Source organism: Parasteatoda tepidariorum, chromosome 1 (genome assembly GCF_982258835.1).
Source record: "Parasteatoda tepidariorum strain Cologne lab strain chromosome 1, Ptep-v5.0, whole genome shotgun sequence".
In the NCBI taxonomy this organism is placed as follows: Eukaryota; Metazoa; Arthropoda; class Arachnida; order Araneae; family Theridiidae; genus Parasteatoda; species Parasteatoda tepidariorum.
In genome coordinates this window covers 55515826-55538429 of record NC_141755.1, presented here as the reverse complement: position 1 = coordinate 55538429, position 22604 = coordinate 55515826, and the positions used below count along the sequence as shown (strand labels likewise).

The following is a 22604-nucleotide window of genomic DNA, read 5'->3' as shown; positions in this document are numbered from 1 at the left end:
TTCTCTCGCATCCTATCCAACTTTTAATATTGAATTTTCTCCCCTTTTCCATTCAAAATTTACAAAAATTCGAACTTTTTTTTGGCACTTTTCCATAAGTAAAGAGGAGATCCGGTTCAAGGGACACTGATAAATTGAGAATCTAAGAGTAAATCGAATTAGTGTAAGCATTTGCAAAGTGTAAGCATTAGTGTAAGCATTTGCAAACAAGCTATTAAAACAAAAACAGAAAGAATAAAAAATACAGAATGAAAAATTCTGTGAGAAATAACGTCAGCAGATACTTTCCTGAGAAATAACAATCAAATGTTATATATTGGTCTTGAGCTTCGGATCAAACTAATCATTTAGCGCATTGTGTACAGCCGCAATTGAGTGTAGTAGCTAAAAAATATTGTTATAAAAACTTTTTCATCTGTTGCACCTTCTTTTAGGTTACACTGAAAGTTAATTTAGTTATAAGCTGAAATTAAAAGGCGCAGCATTTCAAATAAAATACAAGTAAAAATGCGTTCTAAAATGATTTTATTCAACACAAATTTATTTTCAAAACTTCTAACTTATATCTAGAATCATAGTTACGAAATTAAATGCACATACACAATTCAATTTCACACGATGAAGCTTCAAGTTATCGGGAAAGGATTGTTAAATAAACAAAACTTTATTGAAAATCAATCTTCAAAAGTAATTGTTTTTTAAACTTGTTTCGGCTCTCGAGCACTTAACCTATGAAAAATGGTTATACATTAACCAGATTCAGGAATCATGATTAATTCCAGATAATGCAAAACTATAGGAAATAGGAAGATGTGCATCAAGTAAAAGCAAATTGTAATTCGAAAACACCAGTTTTTGAAAAAAGGCAGACACAGACCTATCACATACAAGGTAGCATAACTTTTTGTCAAGTGAGTGAAGACTAAATAAATTACGGCAAGTGTTAGTATTATTGTTGGATGGTGTGTAAAAACATCTCCCACAAACTGTCGGGTATGGATACAAAGAAAAGTCATACCAATAGCAAATACTAGTGCATTTGTTGCAAAAATCGGTAGCATCCACACATAATGTAGGATTTCATCCCACCTGCAAAAAAAAAAAAATGTTTCTGAAAAATTTAAAAAATAAGAGCAATTTCTAAGTCATACAAGATGGTTTAATCTTTAAAGTTGTTCTTAGAAAACCCTTCAATAAAATGAAAATCGTTCTTTACTATGGAATAATATACTACTTTTTATGACTGTCGTGAAGGTTGAAACAGTTATTCATGACTGTTAGATTGATTTTTGTCTATCTTATGCAGGACCAGTTTCGCGCAAATCATAAAAATGGTGAAAATTTTCAATATGAATTGAAAAGCCACAGTTTAGTGAAAACGAAAAGCGTTTGTGATCTAATTTTCTAATATTTAAAAAGTTATTCTAATTCTTCCTGGTTTGGAATTTTAAAAAAATTGTGAAATCTGAGAGTCTTTCCTTGATTTTATTATTTTCACCTGCATTAGTTTCTCAAAACAACAAAGGTTTTACAAAGTCAAGAAATAATGTGTCAAAATAGCTCCGAGACAAATAATAGTCCCATTTGAAAACCCCATACATTCAAAATTGCAAGAGCAAATATTCATTTTTGGGCAAAATGCATGGTCTCAAAAAGTTAAAAGTGATGTAAGAAAAAAACGTGTTAGAGAGATGCTCGTTTTCTGTCAGCAGGATTCGAACCAAGGACTTTTGGGTTCGTAGTAGGAAGGACCCTCTAAAACCGTGACAATTGTACTCCTCAGCACTGAGAGAGTTAGAAAGCTTTAAATAGTGGCGCCACAATGTATGGTTCAAAGGGAAAATGTGGTTTCAATAACGTAGTCAAGAGATCAGTAATTTTAATTTATCTTTTTGCTTATTTCTCTATGTTTTAAAAACTTTTAAGCCTATGGAATATATATTGTTGATGTGACATTGCGGAGGCCGATATATAAAGCTTCCTAACTCTCTCTATTCTGTGGAGTACAACTATGATGATTAGAGCTTCTTACTACGAACTCCGAAGTCCTTGGTTCGAATTCTGCCGACCGTCAACGAAAACCTATGTCTCGTATTTCTCCCTCAACATCCTGTTTAAGACTATTGCATTTTGCTCAAAAATTAGTATATGCTTTTTCAGTTTTGAATACATATGGGACAGTCATATTTGACTATTATTAGTTTCGGGGCGATTTTGACATATTTTTTGCACAATTTTGTGAAACCATTTTTTACAGTGTGGAAAAATATCAAACTAAATTGGCGTATTTTATACAAATTATATAAACTTTAATTGCACATAATACTATGATGAAAGTGAAGCCTACAGAAAGACAATTTTATACACATTAAATTATATTGCGTTTCAAAATATGTATGTACAAAAAATATCAGTAATTGAAGAAGGACAATTATTTGTTAGTGTTAGCTTAGCAGGTTTGAAAAATACCACCACTTATCATAGTGTAATTTTTATAGCAAGTTTGGCAAAATTCGATAAATCATTTTATCTATAATTTACTGAAATAATATTTGTAATTAAGTAATTTAGAGTTACATAAGAAAGATAAAATTTGTGATGTTTTTATCAGTTGAATAGTCTTTGATCGTTTATTTCTTTTTAATAAATTTTAAATATAACTTAATTTTATAAAAAGGCAGCTGTTTGTATTTAAAAGTAATTAAATTATTGCTAAAAATCTTCCCTAAAGAAATGAATGTCACTAAAAATCACACAATAGAATACTTACATTATTTATCTGCAGTCATTTATCTATGTTAGATGTTACAAAATGTATGCTATAATATAAATAAAACAAACAAATTCTAAAAAGTTGCATTGGGTTAGGAACGATGATATTTTTTTCCGCTACAAAATAAATGAGTTTGCTTGTAACTCTGTTTCTTCCCGTAAGAATACAAGCAAAACAAAATATCGCAGAGAATTAGAAAAAGAGATTTAGATCACAGAAAAATATATAAAGAACTTTAGCTCTAATGCTAGAGCATTTTTTTATCGGCGCTCGCCAAAATGACAACAGTCTGTTCTAAACGGTTTCAGCACCACGCTACGGCAAAAAGCTCAACTAATAGTCAGACTGGGGAATTAATCGTTTTCTTTTATTATTTTTATTTGAATTTATAAAGTTCCTTATAATCGTTTGGTCATTTGCTTTATTTTAGTGCTATGAAATACTTAAATGTTATTTCGTTAAGGATGCTGTTTGTTTATGAAGACAAAAATACATTTTGCAATGTAAATGACTATTTATTTTAAATATTTGAGTTCCTCATCATTTTTCTTTTTCTTATATTCATTTTAATTTTAAATTTAATACGTATTTACATGGATGAAATGCTCAGTTAAACCTTATAAACTAATGGAATAACGAATATGGAAAAGTGTTATCAATGCAGTTTTTTTTTCTCTGTTTATAGTAGAATTTATTATATGAAAGAATAGAAATAGAAAGGAGTAAGTAAAATATAAAATAAATATTTTCTTACTTTTTAGAAGATTTGTAGTTGATTAGAAAATTTTTTATGTTTCTACATTAAAATGCACAATATGAAAATATTTCAAAAAACTAACACAAATTCAATAATTCAGTCCTATTGCAAATATTCACATCTGCTGAAAAAACTAATCGTTTCCGTTAAGTGTTGCTAGAGTGCGCTGTAGGTTGTTGAATCAGGAGAAACTTTAAGAAATGCTTCATGATGACTTCAGAGTCGTCCTTATGTGTTATAGTTGATGTATAAAATAAACAAAAGTACACAAAAATATGTCGGAAATAGTATATTATAAATTATAGGGAGTCAGCGATTTAAATCCACAGCATGTACTGACGGTTTCATTTCAGTGTTGCTAGTGGGCTCTGCCATTATGACTGAAAAGAAGCTTTGTAAAAAAAGTTACGATAACGTCATAATGGATTGACCTGAAATACTATTCGGCTAAAGGATTTAGTCACCTATCATTCCGTACGTTTACGTACTTACCTTTTGCTCAAGAGCTGTAGAAAATTGAGAAGTTTCTGTAGTAACTAAGTTGCACTCCGGTAAATGAACGGGATGCTGCATGAAAATGCTAAATCTCTCTCATATAACACATAGTAGTCAGTGATCAGAATTGCAATGGGGTTATTTTTCAGTAATAAGGTGACTTCGAGAATTAATATTGCGAAACTTCTCCTATATAAAGCCACTTTTTATAAAATCCAAAGTGTGTTTCGTCTAAATCTATTGTTAAGTCAATGAAAAAAGCGGCTAGCACCAAATGTTTAATTAGTTTTGAATGGTCTTGTGAACTCTTCATTTTTAAACACTTTTGAGTAGATGATCTTGAGCTTTCACATTCACAATTTGAGAGAAAAAAATTTCGATTGGCTAATAAATATGCTTTTGAAGCGAGTCAAGAGGCCTTTCTTATTACATGCGAATTTCTTCTCGTGCATGCACCAATCGCATGTATGAGCAAGATCGCCAAGTTTTGATGTGTAAAATCTTCAATGATTGAGATTCTCAGACAAGCAAATAAATAGTGTGGGTGATAAAATAAGCAACGAAATGTCTTTAAAAACTTATTTTCCTTAACTGAATTCACTTTTCCCCCGCATATTTAGAAATTTGACAATGTAGAAATGTTGTTAAGCATAAACTGCAAGATATGGCCAAAACGTCCAAGACAAGCGAGATGGAATTCAAGACTGTAGATCTGGCTGGTCCCTCCATCCTCTCGTTTGTTTAAAATATTACAAACTGGGACCCATTGGGATTAGTTAGTGAAGATCTCAAAAGGCCTTCATATGAGAATCTCACAAAATTTTGCTACGGATTTGGGTGGAAGATGTAATTAGAAGGAAGAAACTTGATGCATAGACAAATGGGGAATTGTTTCCAATGTAGTTTTTCGTTGAAGTAAATGAAACTAAGCATGATATTATAGGATCGATAGTTTAGATGTTATAAGAGTTCTATGTACTAAAGTTTTTGCAGTTGAGCATATTTAAACCCCTGACATTGCTGTCTAGACGAATGAGAAATTGATTTTGATGTATGCTTTTACTGTGAATCGAATGAGACCAAGCACGAGTCAATATAACGAGCAACTCAGAGCAAATACAAGAATTTCCATGTATAAAATACTATTTTTGAGTTGTTCTTATTTACACATTCGACATTACTTTTTAGTTGCTATGTAAACAAGTGAGATACCTTATCCCATGATATTTCTTATAGCTTAATTAAATGGGACAAAATCTGAGCCAATAGAACAAATAATTCAGTTTACTGTGTTTTGTTATTAAAAAGTTCAATAAATTAAAAAAAATATTTGACTAATGACTAATGACTCCTGTTTTGTTCCATTCGATCTTGCGAAAAAAAAAAGAAAAAAGAAACAATACCTTACTTGCAGATAGCAATGTCTTGTACGGTAATATAAACAAGTACAAAAAAGTACGCTTTGTACAAAAAATATAACTTATATACTCACCCTATAATCTTCTAAACTCACCAACCCCCATCATTGCTTCGCATTCTTCCTAAATGTCAACATTTTTCAAGTAAAATTCTGCTGCAATCCTGTGGACTGCAGAGCGGTTCACGTGGAATTTTTTTACTTTAAATTTAACAGTAAATAATTCTTGAACTAATGACTGATTGCTGAAATTTTCATTCCGTAGTGCACTCCGTATATTTATATGCATTCCTTTATATTTTCCAGTTTTTAAGCTTTATAGCTATTTGTAGGAAAGCAAAATTGCAACGTAAAGCTGTACACCCAAAACAGAGGGTTGTGATTTTACAAACCCAAAATTTCATTTTTAAATTTGTTTGAAAATTATATTTTATTCTTCTTAAAATATTTTGTTTGAGTAAAGATAAAAAGCGTTTATTCTATAAGATTCATAATAAAAATTTAAATGTCGTTTAAAACATTTCGTTTTACTATAATAGTTTTTAAAAATTTTATTGTCCTCAGTTATCGATTGGATCCACCTTTCTTAGGCCTGAGGCCATTGAGGCTTTGCCCCCCCCCCCTGGAACAAGCCCTCCCCCGTGTGGTAACCTGACCCTGCACGTAAGTAAATAAAATTGAAGCTGCTTTGAATAAGTTTGAATAATAACGAACTTACGATTAATAAGAAAAGCGCAATAACAAGGTAATAATTGGCCAACCTAATAACAACGAACTTGAAATAAATGAAAATATTAACAGATCACCGCAATATGCTGGACACCAGAGTTGGCCGTTGATTACAGTAATCGATTACAACTGTAATTGATTACAGATAATTACAGCTATGTAATCAATTACTTGTAATCATGATTACAAGTAATCAATTACTTGTAATCGTGATTACAACTTTCAAAAAATTTTGATTACAGCTGTAATCATGATTACAATTTTGATTACAGTAATCAATTACTTGTAATCACGATTACAAGTAATCAATTACTTGTAATCGTGATTACAACTTTCAAAAAATTTTGATTACAGCTGTAATCATGATTACAATTTTGATTACAGTAATCAATTACTTGTAATCATGATTACAAGTAATTGCGATTACAAGTAATCACAACAAAAACGATTACAAGTAATTATGATTACAAGTAATCAAAATATATGATTACATGTAATCATGATTACTTGTAATTTGATTACATGTAATTGTGATTACTTGTAATCAAACTATACGATTACAAGTTATTACGATTGTATACTATAGTCAAATTTTTTATGTAAGTATTCATGTGTTTACATATTTTTATGTATATAGAATGTACGCACGCATGAACGTACAATTTGCGATTCCTATACATACAATGTATGCACAAACGTTGTTTGTACGTACAATATTCATAATTATATTGTAATATACTTAATGCAATGCGCATATGCTTAGTACATATAATTATGCATTTATGATATATGTACGCATGTATGTTAGTTTGTGCAAAAAGGCAATGTTTTGTATCTTTGTATACATAGACAATGTATGTATGAATGTATATGAAAATAATGTTTATGCGTTTGCATGCTTTTATGTACTTAAGTGCATATATTGAATACGATGATAGCACGTATATACAATGTACGTTTGTATATAAAATTGTACGTATTTGCGTACAATATGTAAAAATGTTATTTAAAGGTACAATATATGCACACAGTTGCGTAAATAAAATGCGTACATGTATACATGCATATTTATATGTACATCGATATATGTGCACGCAAAGTATGTACTTATGTACAACTTACGTATGTACTTGTATAACTACATACTTTGTTAATACTTATGCGCATGTAATGCATGGATGTACAAAAAAATAGTTATATGCACAATGTATGCATGTGCATACAACGTATACATGTACATAATTACAAGTAATGTACAAATACGTGCGTACATTTAAATATATGTAATTACAATATACATATACATTGTGCATACATTAAAAAAATTTATATGAGTAAAGTTATTAAAATTTGTTTTAAAATTATTCTAAGGTATATGAAACTCGACCTCATATTTTTTAGAAAGCAAACGATAATTTTATTTGGAATTTCTAAATATTAATTCCACACATAAAATTTACCGTTTTTCTTACCATTTAAAAAATTTCTATGAATCATGCATTATGTTATTAAAAAAAACAAATCTGTATTGTCAAACATTTCATGAAAATACCTGAAAAAAATTTTTTATTCAGAGAATTTCAAAATGATATAGAACAATTAAAGCTGAAAACTAAATTTAAATATCGTTTGATTTTGTCATTTAACTTGCTTGAGTCATTAAAAGTTAACTTACATGCATTTTATTTATTGCATTGTACACATATTTAGACATAAATGTAATGTACATATGTATACGTGTAATGTATGTACGCATGTACAATGTATGTACATACATTCATGTATTGTACGTGCATATATAGTACATATGGATATGCATACATGGAGCATACGTGTATTGTACATGTGTGGATACATTCATTGTACATATATACATTGCACCATATGCATAGATAGGGATAGCATACATGTACACATGTAAAATTTGTACGAAAGAATTATGCCCAATATATTTATGCACATACGTACTGTATATGTACACACATATGTACATTATATGAACATTTCATCATATGTACATTATATGAATATACATCTGTACGCTATATGTATATACATCTGTACGCTATATGTATATACATCTGTACAATATATGCATCTCAAATGTGTGTACGTACGTTATGCATGTCGAATGCATGTATGAATATATGTGAAATATAAATACGCCCAATGTACGTACAATAGTTCACAAATGTATTATGCATATTTGGATACTTATATTGAGCATGAACATATTATGTACATGTACATAAATACACTGGACATGCATATCATGTACATGTATACATACATATATTGTACATCCTACAGATATACCTATATTGTACATGCATACATATATTGTACTGTTCATAAATAAATTGCACATACATGCATGGGACATACATTGTACAGACAATGTATGTATGTTCGTACAAACACAAGTACTTGTATATACATGCGTACATGAACATAGATATACATTTTACATACACAAATATTTGCATAAAATGCATATATTCATTGTGTATAAATGTACATGCCTACATTGTTTGCACATACATACGTAATTATTATCGATATACATACGTACATATATTTTATACCTACAATATAAGTGTATGTACATGTGTGTGATACTAAAATGTCTGAACCTATGCACTAGATAAAATCATATGTACATACATTTCAGTTACATTCATTTGTACGCATACAAATACGTACAAAATGCAGTACATGTTAATACGTGCAAAATTTATCATTATAAAATACATTCTACTATCTACTGTAAAATATAATCATTTATAAGAATACAATAGTCTTGTAATCGTGTAATTAGATTACATGTAATCATGATTACATGTAATCAAATTACATGTAATCAAATTACATGTAATCATATATTTTGATTACTTGTAATCATAATTACTTGTAATCGTTTTTGTTGTGATTACTTGTAATCGTAATTACTTGGAATCATGATTACAAGTAATTGATTACTGTAATCAAAATTGTAATCATGATTACAGCTGTAATCAAAATTTTTTGAAAATTGTAATCATGATTACAAGTAATTGATTACTGTAATCGGCTATGTAATCATGATTACAGCTGTAATCAAACTTTGTAATCACGATTACAAGTAATTGATTACTGTAATCAATATTGTAATCATGATTACAGCTGTAATCAAAATTTTTGAAAATTGTAATCATGATTACAAGTAATTGATTACTGTAATCAAAAAATGTAATCGATTACATTTTTGGCCAACTCTGCTGGACACACTACAAACTAATACAACTGTTATATTTTGAAAAATAATTTGATAATTTAGATATTACATCATTCATTTATGAAATACTAAGGTTGGAGATACCTCGAATACCCTTTAAAAACAATTTTTTTATCTAAAATCGAAACAACCAATGGGAAAAAGAAGATAATTACCGAAAAGCTGTTTTCAAATATAATTATTATTTATTATTAATAATAAATTTTCCACAAAAAATTTAGAATGCCAACTTTTGCTGAATACCTTTTTTAATTATTTATTATAACTTCTTGAAAGAACTTTATAGTTGAATAAATGATCAATAGATGGCGTCCGTATGCCTAAACAACCAGCTGTCGAACGTAAACAAGCCTTACCTGCTAACGTAGAATTAATAGCGTGCTTCCAGATGATCAAGGTGCGCGGCAACCTGCAGCCCAAATAACAGGGAAGGTGTGGCAAGGTGTTTATAAGCCACTTGTGACTTGAAAAATTTGTGTTTATAAAGTTATTTAAAGAACCATGTCTTAATTTTATATAAAAAGCTTTAAATACTCGAAACATCTGGAAGCTCACAAAACTGCCATGGGTGAGTTTTTATTTCAAATACTTTTTTTTTTTTAAAAAAATCTATCTTTGTTGCAGTTGTGATTGATAAGAAGCGTTTATTCTATAAAATTCAGAAATGATATTTTAAAAACGTCTGAAAATTGTAATCAGTTATCTAATTTGTAATTAAATGACAATAATATTTCAATTAATTTTTATTTATATTTCAGGTAATTGATAATATTTTTTTTTATCATTCACGTTACTTGCTTATCAGATACATATAAGTAACTTCTAGTATTAAAGTTTTTAAATTAATTTCTATATATGAGTCTTAATCATAACATATTTATCCTGTTGTAATTTAGATGTAAACTACAATTGAATAAATAATTTAACCCTTTGATGCAGAATTTTCATGAAGCATATTTTTCATTATTTAGAATTAATTTAGGTCAAATTAAGTAAAAAATATTATATGTAGTATTTTTATAATTTGTGATTATGAATACAGTATGAAACACCGGGGTCTTTTTTTGCTTCAAAGGTAAAATCTTCCTTCAGGTTCACTTCAGAACAATAATTTTTCATATCCGAGAAAAACAGTAATTTCTCTTTAAAATTTGTTTCATTTACAAAGCCAATTATTAATAAATTTCTGAATATGAATGAAAAGTAGATTTCAAACTGCTTTTAGTACAAATTTACCCACTTTAAAGCAAAAATAATTTCGAAAATTTAACAGATTTTTTTTTAGTAACTTATGCTTGTAATTTTTCATAATTAAAAAATTCCAAAATATATTTTTGCTTGTAATTAGATCACTAGAAAAATTTGCATAAAGGGGTCACCGATGTCCCATCTGCTTCAAAGGATTAATGTAATTAAAATAAAATAAATTGCTATGTAATAAATGTATTAGCACAATGATTTGACAATATTATTATTATTTTTTCCAAAAAAGTTTATTTTTTGTGTGAAATTACATTTGCCAGCGAATATGTTTGTATTTCATTCACTAAACGTTTATTTTTAAAATGATTGCACCTTTAATCTGTAGTTATGTCTGATAAGTAGTATATGAATAATATTTATTTTGTTGAAAATGTCTCAAAAGTTGTTTTTAAGTAATTGTTGTTGCTAATTATATATTTTTCTAAATGGCAGAAAGAACTTTTTAGTTAATTTTTGTAATTCCCACATTTTGAAACGAAAGATTATGTTTTCTTCATTTTCACTCGCATGACAGCCCTAGGAGGGCCTTGGCATTCTTTAACATATATTTAATACAAATCTGTTTCATTTCATTTGTAAAAGAATAGTTCGTATTATTCTTGATAAAAGCAGTGTTTGATTTCTAATAAGATTTGATACACCAGACTTATTGACCTCTTAAATGTTATGAACAATGTTTTATTTTCTCTTTAAATATACCATAATAGTAAGCAAAAATTGAAACAAATGTGAGCTCATTATAAATCATTTAAAAGAATTTTGTATATTAAAAAGATGTATATTTAGTAAAAGATTTGAGAAAAATTTGAAAAGATATTTTAATATTTAGTTGCTAAATTGGGCAAAACATTTTGTCTAATTTTTACGTCTGTTAAAATGGAATTGACCATTTGTACTTAATTTAAATACGGCAATCCTTTGTAAAATTATAGCGTTTATTTCCAAACAATTTTTAGTCAAAATTCCAGTTAAAAAGAAATTAATTCATCAATCATGATGGATGGAAATATAAACTTCTTAAAAGCAACAAAATCAGAGGTTGTGCTCAAAGTAATTCTTAATTGACCTCAGTTACATTTTTGGAAACAATTATATCTTTGGATCTAATATTATTCTTTGATGAATCTAATATTATACTAACATTCAGTATTACTACATAGTCCTATATCTTACCTTAATATTGACTCATAATGTTCAAACTGGTCCACTTATTATATTACCGAGTACTAATGTACCCTACCAGAGGAAATAATTAGAAGCTTAATAGGGGCCCACAATGTGGCCCCACATGTTACTATGTATGTATATATATAATAGCGTTAATGTACTGTTACTTCTGAAGAACTCCAGGTGAATGAAAATTTTAAACGTTAATGAAAAAAAATGATAAGAAAACAAATCTTTAATTCCAATGTTTTTAATCTTACTTGAGACATGATTTTTAACTTAATCATCTAGCAATTATTTATTATCTGACTAAAACAGAAAAACTCAATTAACATTTATTTATTTTATTTCAGCTATTGTTTAGTGTGTTGCAATGTTTAAACAAATTATTATGTGCTTTTTCTGAAATAATAATCATTTAAAAAAAGATTTGGATTCGAAACCTTAAAATGGGAATATTTCAAATCTGGTTAACAGACTTTAAAATGTGATATTAGAAATGGGTAAACAGTACAGTTTGCTTTTTTTCATTTAAATTTATTTTTTCTGTTCAGTAATTTTTAAAAAAAATTCCCATGTTATTTCTCTAATCATACATTTATTTAAATTAAACTAGTAATTCTTGTTAAAAATTCAATTTCTCAGAAACTATTAAATCGATTTCGTCCAAATTTTATATTTTCCCTTATAAAATTGCATTCTTAAAAATGATCTAAAAATTTGTATACCTTACTGCTCGAATTTTTCCTTACTATTATTAAATAAAGTAATAAAAAGCAATAAATAATTATTGAAATTTATTTTTTACATGGAATTACCTTTAGATAAACAAATCTTGTAATTGTTTGTAAAACTTTTCGATTTACTTAAAAATTTCTCGAGATAAAGGAGAAATGCACGAAAAGTAAAATTTACATTAAAGGGTCCAAACTTTCTACCACTCTCCTGACCAAACTATTTTTGGATCATATTTTTCAAATTGCAGCTAACTCCTACATTTGGGAGGTGTCTGATTTCTTAACTTAGAATATCGTCTGCACCAATAAATTATCATATTTGAGGTCGCACCTTAAAATCATTGAGATTGAGTCCTAGTACGTAAAAATCCGATCCCTTGATCAAAGACTCAAGGACTTTTTCCCCCACTCTGTGCATCCGTAAATAACTTCAATATTATAAAATGAGGAGGTTGAAAAAAATATAAAGTGTATCATTGTTTCTCTAATTAATCGCTGCTGATCCAGTCGTAGAAAGTGCCTGTCCAGGACAACAATAATCCAGTAGAAACATCATTCCTGACCTCTGTCCCATTGCTCGTTCATTGTTAAGTTTCGTTCTGCATCCTTGGCTCGCTTTGTCAAGAGTCACGAATCAACCTGTCTGTAATCTCTATTTATTTTGATAAATATATCTCATCGTATATTTTCTGCGTGTAAAACATATTTTATCCGTTTCTCAGCGGCTGTTTACGTATTCTAATTTTGTCTTCTTTTTTTTAATGCTTCCCTTTTCCATTTATTCGTACGGGATGGTAATACTTAGTTTTGTCTCAGATAATAAGAAACAATGGTATTGGATAGCAATAAAATTCTAGGTAGTCGTAATTTTAGGGATTTCAATTCTAGATTTTATTTTTTCTTGTCTATTGTTGAAAGATTTTTTGTTCAATGATTCCATAAATCTAATTAGTGAGAAAAAATCATGCTTGACATTTTATTTTTATATTTATAAAATAATTATTAAGTTTTTTCCAATAACTCACCAAGCTCGACGTTGCAATTTTCAAGGTAATTTTTATTTTATTTTAATGTCCTCCTTCATTATCTCTCACAGAAACAGTGATTCAGATAAATAAATTCTGCAAATAGAACAAAAAACATTATGATATTTACACACATGCCAGCCCTAGATTTTTGTAGAATATTAAGTGAATGAGAGATCTAGAGCTAAAATATTGAAATTATATTCAGCTTTATCACACAATAAACTACAAACACATGAATAAAAGCTTCTAGGATTTAACTTTAAGGGGATTCTAGGATTTAACTTAAAATTTTATAATGTGCAATAAAAAAATAAAACATAATTACAAGAGATGTTTCTTCTAAAAGCGCAGCAAATTTGTATTATAGAATAAAACAAACGTTGTCATAACATAAGAATTACTAAGAATTAAGCAAATAAATGTCAGCATTATTTTTTACATGCTCATTTAACTTATAATCAATAATTTATCTTCAAAAAATAGTTAAACTGCTTAATTTTTTGAAAATTTTAAAAAAAAATGGCTAAGTCTTTTTTATTTTAACCTATTTTCAAAAAAAAAAAAATTCTAAGTGCTTACAATATTCATCTTAACAATTTTGTGAGTTCATTTGTGGATATATGAATTATATTATCTTTTATAGAATATTTTGCAAAAAAGTAGAAAAAAAAGATTAAAAATTCCTGTTAGGTATATATAACATGCTTCAAAAATTGTAATACCTCATAAAATGCTTATTCCATGCGCAATTTAAATAAGTGTATTATACTTAAGATAAAAAAGCTTGCTTCAAAGCCTTATCTTAAATAGAAAAAACACAAGTTATCATCTATGAGAAAAAGCACTTTAAAATCTGTCTGCTGGGCAAGTTTCTGTATTAGGGCAATCTAAAAACATTCATAACTTTTTTAAAAATGTAGATAGAGAGATGATTTTTTTCAGTGCACTTGAAATAGTTTAAGTTTTATTATAAGTGATAAAAAAATTCGATATTTCGGTCTTTTTTTTCTTTTTTTTTTTTTTTTTGGTACTGTTACCCCTTAACAAACTTTTCATTTTGTTATTATAGATATAAAATATCCAATTGTTAATGGAAAGATATTAACGTTCCTATAAAGAATTTAGTAAAATGGTGATTTTCAATTATTAAAGACGTTAATATATGATTATCAACTGAGACTGATTACTAAAAACTATACCCAAATCCAACTTAGTATTAAAGCCCCTGCCCATATTTGCTGTTTTGTCTCTCATAAATGTACTATTTCAAATATTTATTAAAATATAGGCTAATCAATCTACGCTTAATTATAATTTCTCAGAAATTATAATTAATTGTAATTTGATTTTGTTAAAATGTGTTGCCTACTTTTGCTAGAAGAAAACGTGAATTAAGTTCAATAGTTTTTCAAACTTTTCTTGTACTTAATATTTGTTTGAAATTTTGGGGTTTGGATCCAGTTGGTATATGCGCTAACCAGGTCAAGTAAGTCAGAATAAAATATATTTACTGCATTTAATTACGTTCCCACTCTCAAAAAACACGCGCTTTTCAACAAAAAAATCATAGAAATTTTTTTCTCTAAGTAAATAACAATAGGTACTGTTCTCAACAATATCGAAAAAAATAGTTCAAGAACGAATACATATCCCTGGAATGTTTCTATGTACAAAAAAAAGATTGTGTGTCTGCGATTTCATTTTCGAACGACTCTTTCTTTCATCTAATAACCTGGGGATCGGGGCGTTACGGTTTCGAGATCACCAAGAAACCGGTTTAAGGTTCCCAAGAGGTTAGTTTCGGTTCTTATAACTTTTTGTCAATTTTTTATTCTCCTCAGCATACTTTGTTTAATTCAAGGAAGCGTGACTAATATACCCAGCAAAGGCTAGTGTACCATCGAAGATATGAGACTGGTTTGTAAGGAATAGAAAGATTCAACGCCCGCACAGATACGGGGCTCTTACCTCTTCTACTGACCATACAAAACTTTTACTTCTTTGATATTATACTTTTTCTTTCTTTCTTTTAATTTCTTTCCTTTTTAAAAAAATTTTATCGCCAGCCGGATGTCATGGTTCCATTGGTTAAGTGAGTTTTGGCGAATAACGCAAAGGAAGAATGATGTTAATGTTTCCTTTTTGCGTTCTATTCTCGGTCACACACGGCGCCAGAAAAATCAAATGGTAATCATTTCTTGTTGGTTGAATGATTACCAAAAAACTGCCGAAAATGAGATGAAAGGATTCTTGTAACAATCACTAAAGGATGATAGTTTTATGCCAACATTGCTAACAGACCTTTATAAGAGAAATTAAAGCACTAGAATTCCGGCCAAGAACCACATGTAGTTGATATTCTTTTATTCTTTCTATTATATTCAATATTACAAGCATCACGCACTTTAATTTATATATAGGCTTAAAATATATTTATAGAATTTGAAACTACAGTATGTGATATATTGTACAGATAATATATATATATATATATATATATATATATATATATATATATATATATATATATATATATATATATATATATATATATATATATATATATATATATATATATATATAGTTCAAAATGAAGAATGAAACAAAGAAAAATTAAAGACATATGAAAAAGGGGGAAATAATAAGTAAAAAAATAACAAACAGCTGTTTAAAAAAAAAAGGGATGAAATTTTATTAAAAAAACCGGGGAAAAAAACGGAAAAGAAAAGATATAATCTTTTCATCAGCCCACACGATTATATCCGTAAAACAGAGTGCTTTCTGATATTGTATCAATAAAGCCAAAGCAAAATATATTAATACAATAGTGTGAGGAGCACTCAAAAAAAATTTTTTTTAAATTACAACAAAAAATATAGAACACAAAAAGTAAAAATAACATGTAAAAACAGAAAATAAATTAAAAGAAAAAGAAAAAACAATAAAATTGGACTATAAAGCAAGTAGCGAAATCAGATCAACTTACATGGACGGAAATTTTTCAAGAATGATTTAATAATGTTTTCGCAGAAAGATTGCCAGATTACAAAATATGAAAACAAAAGCGCAAATTGAGTGTAACAAGAGGGTTTTAAAGTGTCGTTCTTACTGCACTGCTGAAGTGATTTGTTATTCTTTGCATTGATATGCTAGTTACCAAGGATGGGCCCGAAATGGATGTGCGCAAGGTAATATTATACTGGATAATTTTAAAAATTGACCATAAATAGTTTTAGAAAATAGATGTTTATTTAAGAAAAAATATAAAATAGAAAAGAGAAACATAAATTGCCTGTTTCGCAAATAATTTTAGCCACGGATTTGCACGAAATGGATTAGCGCATGGAAAAATTAAATAAATTATCAAAGAAAAAAATTTTAATAGATAAAACTTTCTTCGTGTTTTCTTGTATTTATTTATTTATATATATATATATATATATATATATATATATATATATATATATATATATATATATATATATATATATATATATATATATATATATATATATATATATATATATATATATATATATATATATATATATATATATATATATATATATATATATATATATATATATATATATATATATATATATATATATATATATATATATATATATATGTTATAAAAATTTAGTTGATTGAGAAGCATCATAAAAATGTATCCAACAAGTTCTTATAAAAATATAAAAGGTGGAAGCACCTTCGTCTTTTCCCCAATATTTTTACCGAAAAAGCAAAATGATGGTTTCAGTATTCGTTCACAATTGTTTATTTACAAGCTTTACTTCAATTTTACTGTTGACAGCTGTGTAAATCTTTATAACTAATTGTCTCATTTCTTTACATTTCCCCCAATAACCGTAATCGATAAAAAAAAAAAAGGTCTTTTGACGCTCAAGAAAATGATCTCAAAGAAAAGGAAAATGTACAAATTTCTTTCGAATTATTTTTATTAAGAAGAGATAAAAAATAAGGTTTGTTTTTAGAAAAATGTATTATTTTAAATTTTTAATGCGCCGGTCGCAATTTTTCAATAATTAACTGCATATAAATTTTAAATCAATCAAATCACCAGGAAAACTATTAAAATAAAATTCTTACTCACAAGTTTTTATTTTTTGGGATTAAGAAAAATTGTACGATTTTAGGACGCAATGGAATATATCAAAAAATAAAAAATAAAAAACCAAGTGATTATTCTGAGAAAAGTAGTGTTCTTACAATTGCATTTACTAAATTATTTGCAAAATAAAATAAATAAACTATTAAATAGTTAAGCAAATTTAACATGTTTATCTGAACGTGGAAAAAAAATACTTTCAAGTCTCTCATGAAAAAAAAGCTTAATACGGGTTAAAAATTAATAAAATTTTAAATAAAAGAAAAAACTAAAGATATTTGTTGTCGAAAGATTACTTCCTATCCGCTTATGATATAAACTATACACGTCCTAATAATAATGATAATAAATAAATAAATAAATAAAAACTCAGAATGTTAAGGGGTTAATTGTCCATGTAGTAGAAGGCGGAAGGAGAGTATTATGATGTTACTGTTGCGGTAAGAAGCTCATAAAAAATTATTTTAATGAAAAACAATATGACTTTTCCCCTTTTTTATTTCTTACAAATTATGCTTAGTTAAAAAATTCTAAAGCATTAACCTCAAAGCAAACCTTTTAATTCTAAATCTCAATTTTAAAAAAATTAACATCATAAGCATCCTTCATTAAGAAGACAAAAATCTCAGAAAAAGGAAAATTTAGAAAGTGTTTAGGTATTAGAGTTACAGTCATCGTAAATGTACATACAATAATTGTCGTCATCTAACGCCAAACAATTACAATCAATGATTCGAAAGGCCGATTTAGAATTGGATACTGAATCAAGCTTTATGTATCATAGAGACTCATGGATTTGATTGATCATTTTCCTATTAATTCAGTTCATAATTTTTACGCTGATTCGAATCCGCCATTCAATTCCCTTAATTTAAATCCCTAGATTCCTATCTTTCTCAATTGGAATAGAATGAATTTATTCAGAGAGGTCATTTAAATTTTTTTGATTCTATTCACTCTCCGTTTATATGAACGGTTTGAATGAGTTCATTCGAATCAACTGGGTAAACTTAGTCATTTAAAAAAATTACTTGTATTGGTGATTCAATTTAAATATTTACACTGATTTAACTCAAAGTTAACAAAGTAAAGAGCACTGTACTGAAGTAAATTTATTATCCACTTTCAATTCTTCAGCACTCCTTAAATCCACTATGAATGAGTTTTCCTTTTGCAAAGGTTCACTTGCGACCTTGCAAAACAAGTACCTCTAAGTCATAAATTCCTTTTCTGTGGGTATTTTTTTCTTGAACAGGTTCAATCTCCCGTTACAGTCTTGGAAAAGAATGTCTTTGTCTCTTCCTGGTTAGGCAACAATTAAGCTTGCGTGAGACCCATTCTTTTTAATTGTATCTTTTGACTGCAGGCTACAGTAAATTCAGAAAATGGTGGATTCTCGACATTGTTAAACTCTTTGAAAACCTTATCTTATTCTTATATTGAAGAAGCAAATTTGTTTTCAGGTAGATTTTTTACGTAGCATACAGTAAGCAAAACACCTTGAATCACTTTCGAATTTTTACGTACAAAACAAGGACAGTTTCATTGATGAGGGGTCTACATTAGGTAGGCCAGTAAATTAGTGCAAATGATATTACAAGTTGAAAATTTGACACAAAAACATGTTTTTTTATCGCAATCAACAAAAATTTTCCCTTGATTTTTTTGGACAAATTTGGATTTGAGAGCTTCAAAATTTTGAGGGATGAAGTTGTGATAATCTAGAACAGTTTTTCCCAAACTTATGACTTTTGTGTGCCCTTTCTAAATTTTTCGTAACACTGTGTACCACTAATAAAAAAAAATTAATGTATATTTTACTATAAAAAAATTGCACAAAAGTTAAAAATCACAACTGGCTGTTGACGCTACTTATTATTAACTGTTAACTCTGCAAAAAATAGCCAATAGAAAAATACGTACTCGTAAATTTTCATACTAGCTTTGTTTTCAAATAAAATTTTTTGAAATTTTAGTTTGTTGCAAGATATTTCACATAAGAACACGTACCCCCATTAAACTCTTCCCGTACCCCTGGGGGTTCGCGTACCACACTTTGGGAAACACTAATCTAGAAAATATGTGTTTCGATAATGGTCAAATGATCGAGTTCTTTATTATTATATCTACGTTTTTGAAGCTATTTACACAAACATGCAAAAAAAATCATTAACAATTTATTACTTAATTTAAGAAGAAGCAAAATATTTTTGATTGTAAAGTTTATAAAATCCATCATCGATCTTGATTTTAATCATCATAATTTTAAATAGCGATACCCAAAATTTAAACGAAATACTAGCTATTTAGTTCTTGAAAAATAAATTTTCACCAAAAAAAAGGACTCCAAATTTTGTCTAATTTTTTTTTATCAAATCAAAGTATGCAGGTAAACATTTAACAGTTTTGAAAATGAAATTATAGTTATTAATTTTAATCAGCTTAAACAGAGGTTATTTAATTTTATCCGACATTAGTCATTGGATCGAAGAATTCTTATAAAAATATTATTGTTCTAAAACAATTCATTGATTGATTGAAAAAAATGATGCTTAATTTTATTTAACCTTATTTTTTGAGTCGAAGTCAACATGTAAAAGCTTTATAGTTTTAAAAAACAAAATGCAATTATTTAAAAATAATATTTAACTTTATCTGACCTAATCATCAAATTGAGGTTTGTTTAAAGAATTAAATTCAATACATTTTACAATAAAAATTCAAACTATCCTTATTACTAGTTATAAATAATGCACAGTTCATCGTAATGATTATTTGGAAGCTATTAAATAACTTTCAAAAAAGAATAAAGAAGTTTTCACATGTGATTTAAATTTCACATCGAAACTGTTCGTTCGAAAGTATTGTGTTTATTTCGTACAATGCGAAATCGTTGTTTTCTCTCTCAATTCTATTTTATTCCATCCAATGGTAATCGTTTCCGCCTCAGGATATAATGGATCGATTGTTTTTGCCCACTTTAACCACTGAAGCTAACTGTTTTCCAGACACTCGTGAAGCAAGAAATGAGATACGCATGCTTGAAAATGAACGTCATTTGTCAAATAGCAATTCCATTCAGCTGCATAAGAAATGCACTTTTAATTGCTCATTTTTTAAGTGTTTTTTTTTCTTTTTTAGGAAAACTATTAAAGTCTTCTAATTACGCATTTAAAGTAAAGAATTTATAATATTATGCATATTATGAACAACGGATCAATTGGGTAATTGCACTTCAAAAAGAAGATCACAGATATCCACACATCAGCGACGTCAGCTGATCGTTTATAAGCAAAATGGCTAAGTTTCTCTGCATGAGTTAGAATGTTAATTAACGTGAAGTTAATTAAATACAGCGCCGTATTAAACATAGAACTTGTTGAAATATAATTCTTCCTTGTCTACGTTTTTTATTTAACTTAGATTTATTATTTGTTTGTAACCGTGATATATTTTTATTTTGCGTACCTGGCAACTTCGATGCATGATTAGTTTGTTTATGTTTTGCATGGCATCGTGCCTGTCTGTGTTAAGTAAGAAATATATAGTGAAGGAATTGAAATCTTTGTAAAAGAATCTTTGTGAAGGTACATAAAAGGTGTCACTTAAGAGAATTGATACTTAACGGACTTGACTTACTCAAATCGGAATGGAAAGAAGAGTTGCTAACGTAAACAAATGCCACGTTTCAGAAACCAATCAGGATTGAGATACCCACACTACGTCACTTTCAGGTTTCCCATTAGAATTATCCCTTCTGTCTCCTGCTCCTAAATCCTTATGGTTCCTAATCCTTATATCCTGTTCCTTAACCCTTAATTGTATCCTTTCAATATAAGTACGAAGCTCAATAAGTAAATATAAATTGTGCATATTTTCCAACTACATATTAAGGTTACTAAAGATTAAAAATATGTATAATATATTTTCTCATGGAATTTTTCTTTTCTTTTCACAATTCATCAGGATAATATTGTCCCTTATGTTACTTGTCACTGCTGTCACTCACTATAGGTTCATTGAAGTGGCCCTTAAATACCTTACCATATTTGAACCAAATAGAAATGAACTGTCAGACTGTCCTTAAAAAAGAATTCATGGTAAAGACAAGAAGCGACTACTAGATTGAAAATTTTTACTGATCTTTATACATGAAATTGTAGTCAATCTGCGGATCTTATGTTAATGATTTTCCATCAAAATAATGTTAAAAGTTAGAATATTTGTGTCAAACGATACTGTCCCTTTCCTATTTTATTTTTCTTAATTATTAACTTTTAGAATATCATTCATGAAGCTTCTAATGACTAAATTTAAAAAAACATTCGAGACTATTTTGGTTCCAAGTTTAGGAAAAATATTACTTTTTCATGATTTTGTCTCCTTTTATCCCTGTCACTGCTGCCCTTTTAAAAGAATTTAATGGTGAGAATAGAAGTGATAATTAGACTAAAAATGTATAGATACATATATACACAAAACAACTTGTTTTACAAAAATGAAAAGTACGAATGTGCCATTAACAGTAGGGTTTGAAAAAAAAATCATGATTTAACTGACTTTTTTTATTTTAGTCAGATTTCTTCTTTAATTATGACGAAAAGCTTTCTAAAAATAATCTTTGACAGACATAAATGTACTAGTTTGAATGCATTAAACTAAACGTAGTAATTTAAATGAAAAGTAATAAATATAAAAGAATAAATACAGAAATAAACTGTACTTAAATGTTAAATGTAATGGAAATATTTGAGTAAAATTTTAAATATTATATAAAATATTTAAAAATAATATTTCTTTCATGTGTGAATGTAATAAAACTATTTAAATAT

At 27.9% G+C, this 22604-nt stretch overlaps 1 protein-coding gene and 1 long non-coding RNA gene across 2 annotated transcripts in view; one reads left to right on the top strand and one right to left on the bottom strand.

Annotated features, from left to right (window-relative positions):
- Window positions 1-949: 949 nt before the first annotated feature.
- Window positions 950-14406, bottom strand: LOC147816461 (uncharacterized). Its single transcript, XR_015433845.1, has 3 exons — window positions 14363-14406; window positions 13638-13733; window positions 950-1089 (listed from the first exon to the last, which is right to left on the bottom strand). It is a non-coding gene; the product is annotated as an uncharacterized LOC147816461 (long non-coding RNA).
- The window catches only part of LOC107448228 (neuronal membrane glycoprotein M6-a), a 41179-nt gene continuing 28353 nt past the window's right edge, over window positions 9779-22604 (top strand). Inside the window, exon 1 of the mRNA XM_021148311.4 lies at window positions 9779-10013. Coding sequence (XP_021003970.1) covers window positions 10010-10013 — 4 coding nt within the window. The 5' untranslated portion in view covers window positions 9779-10009. The remainder of the gene's footprint in view (window positions 10014-22604) is intronic.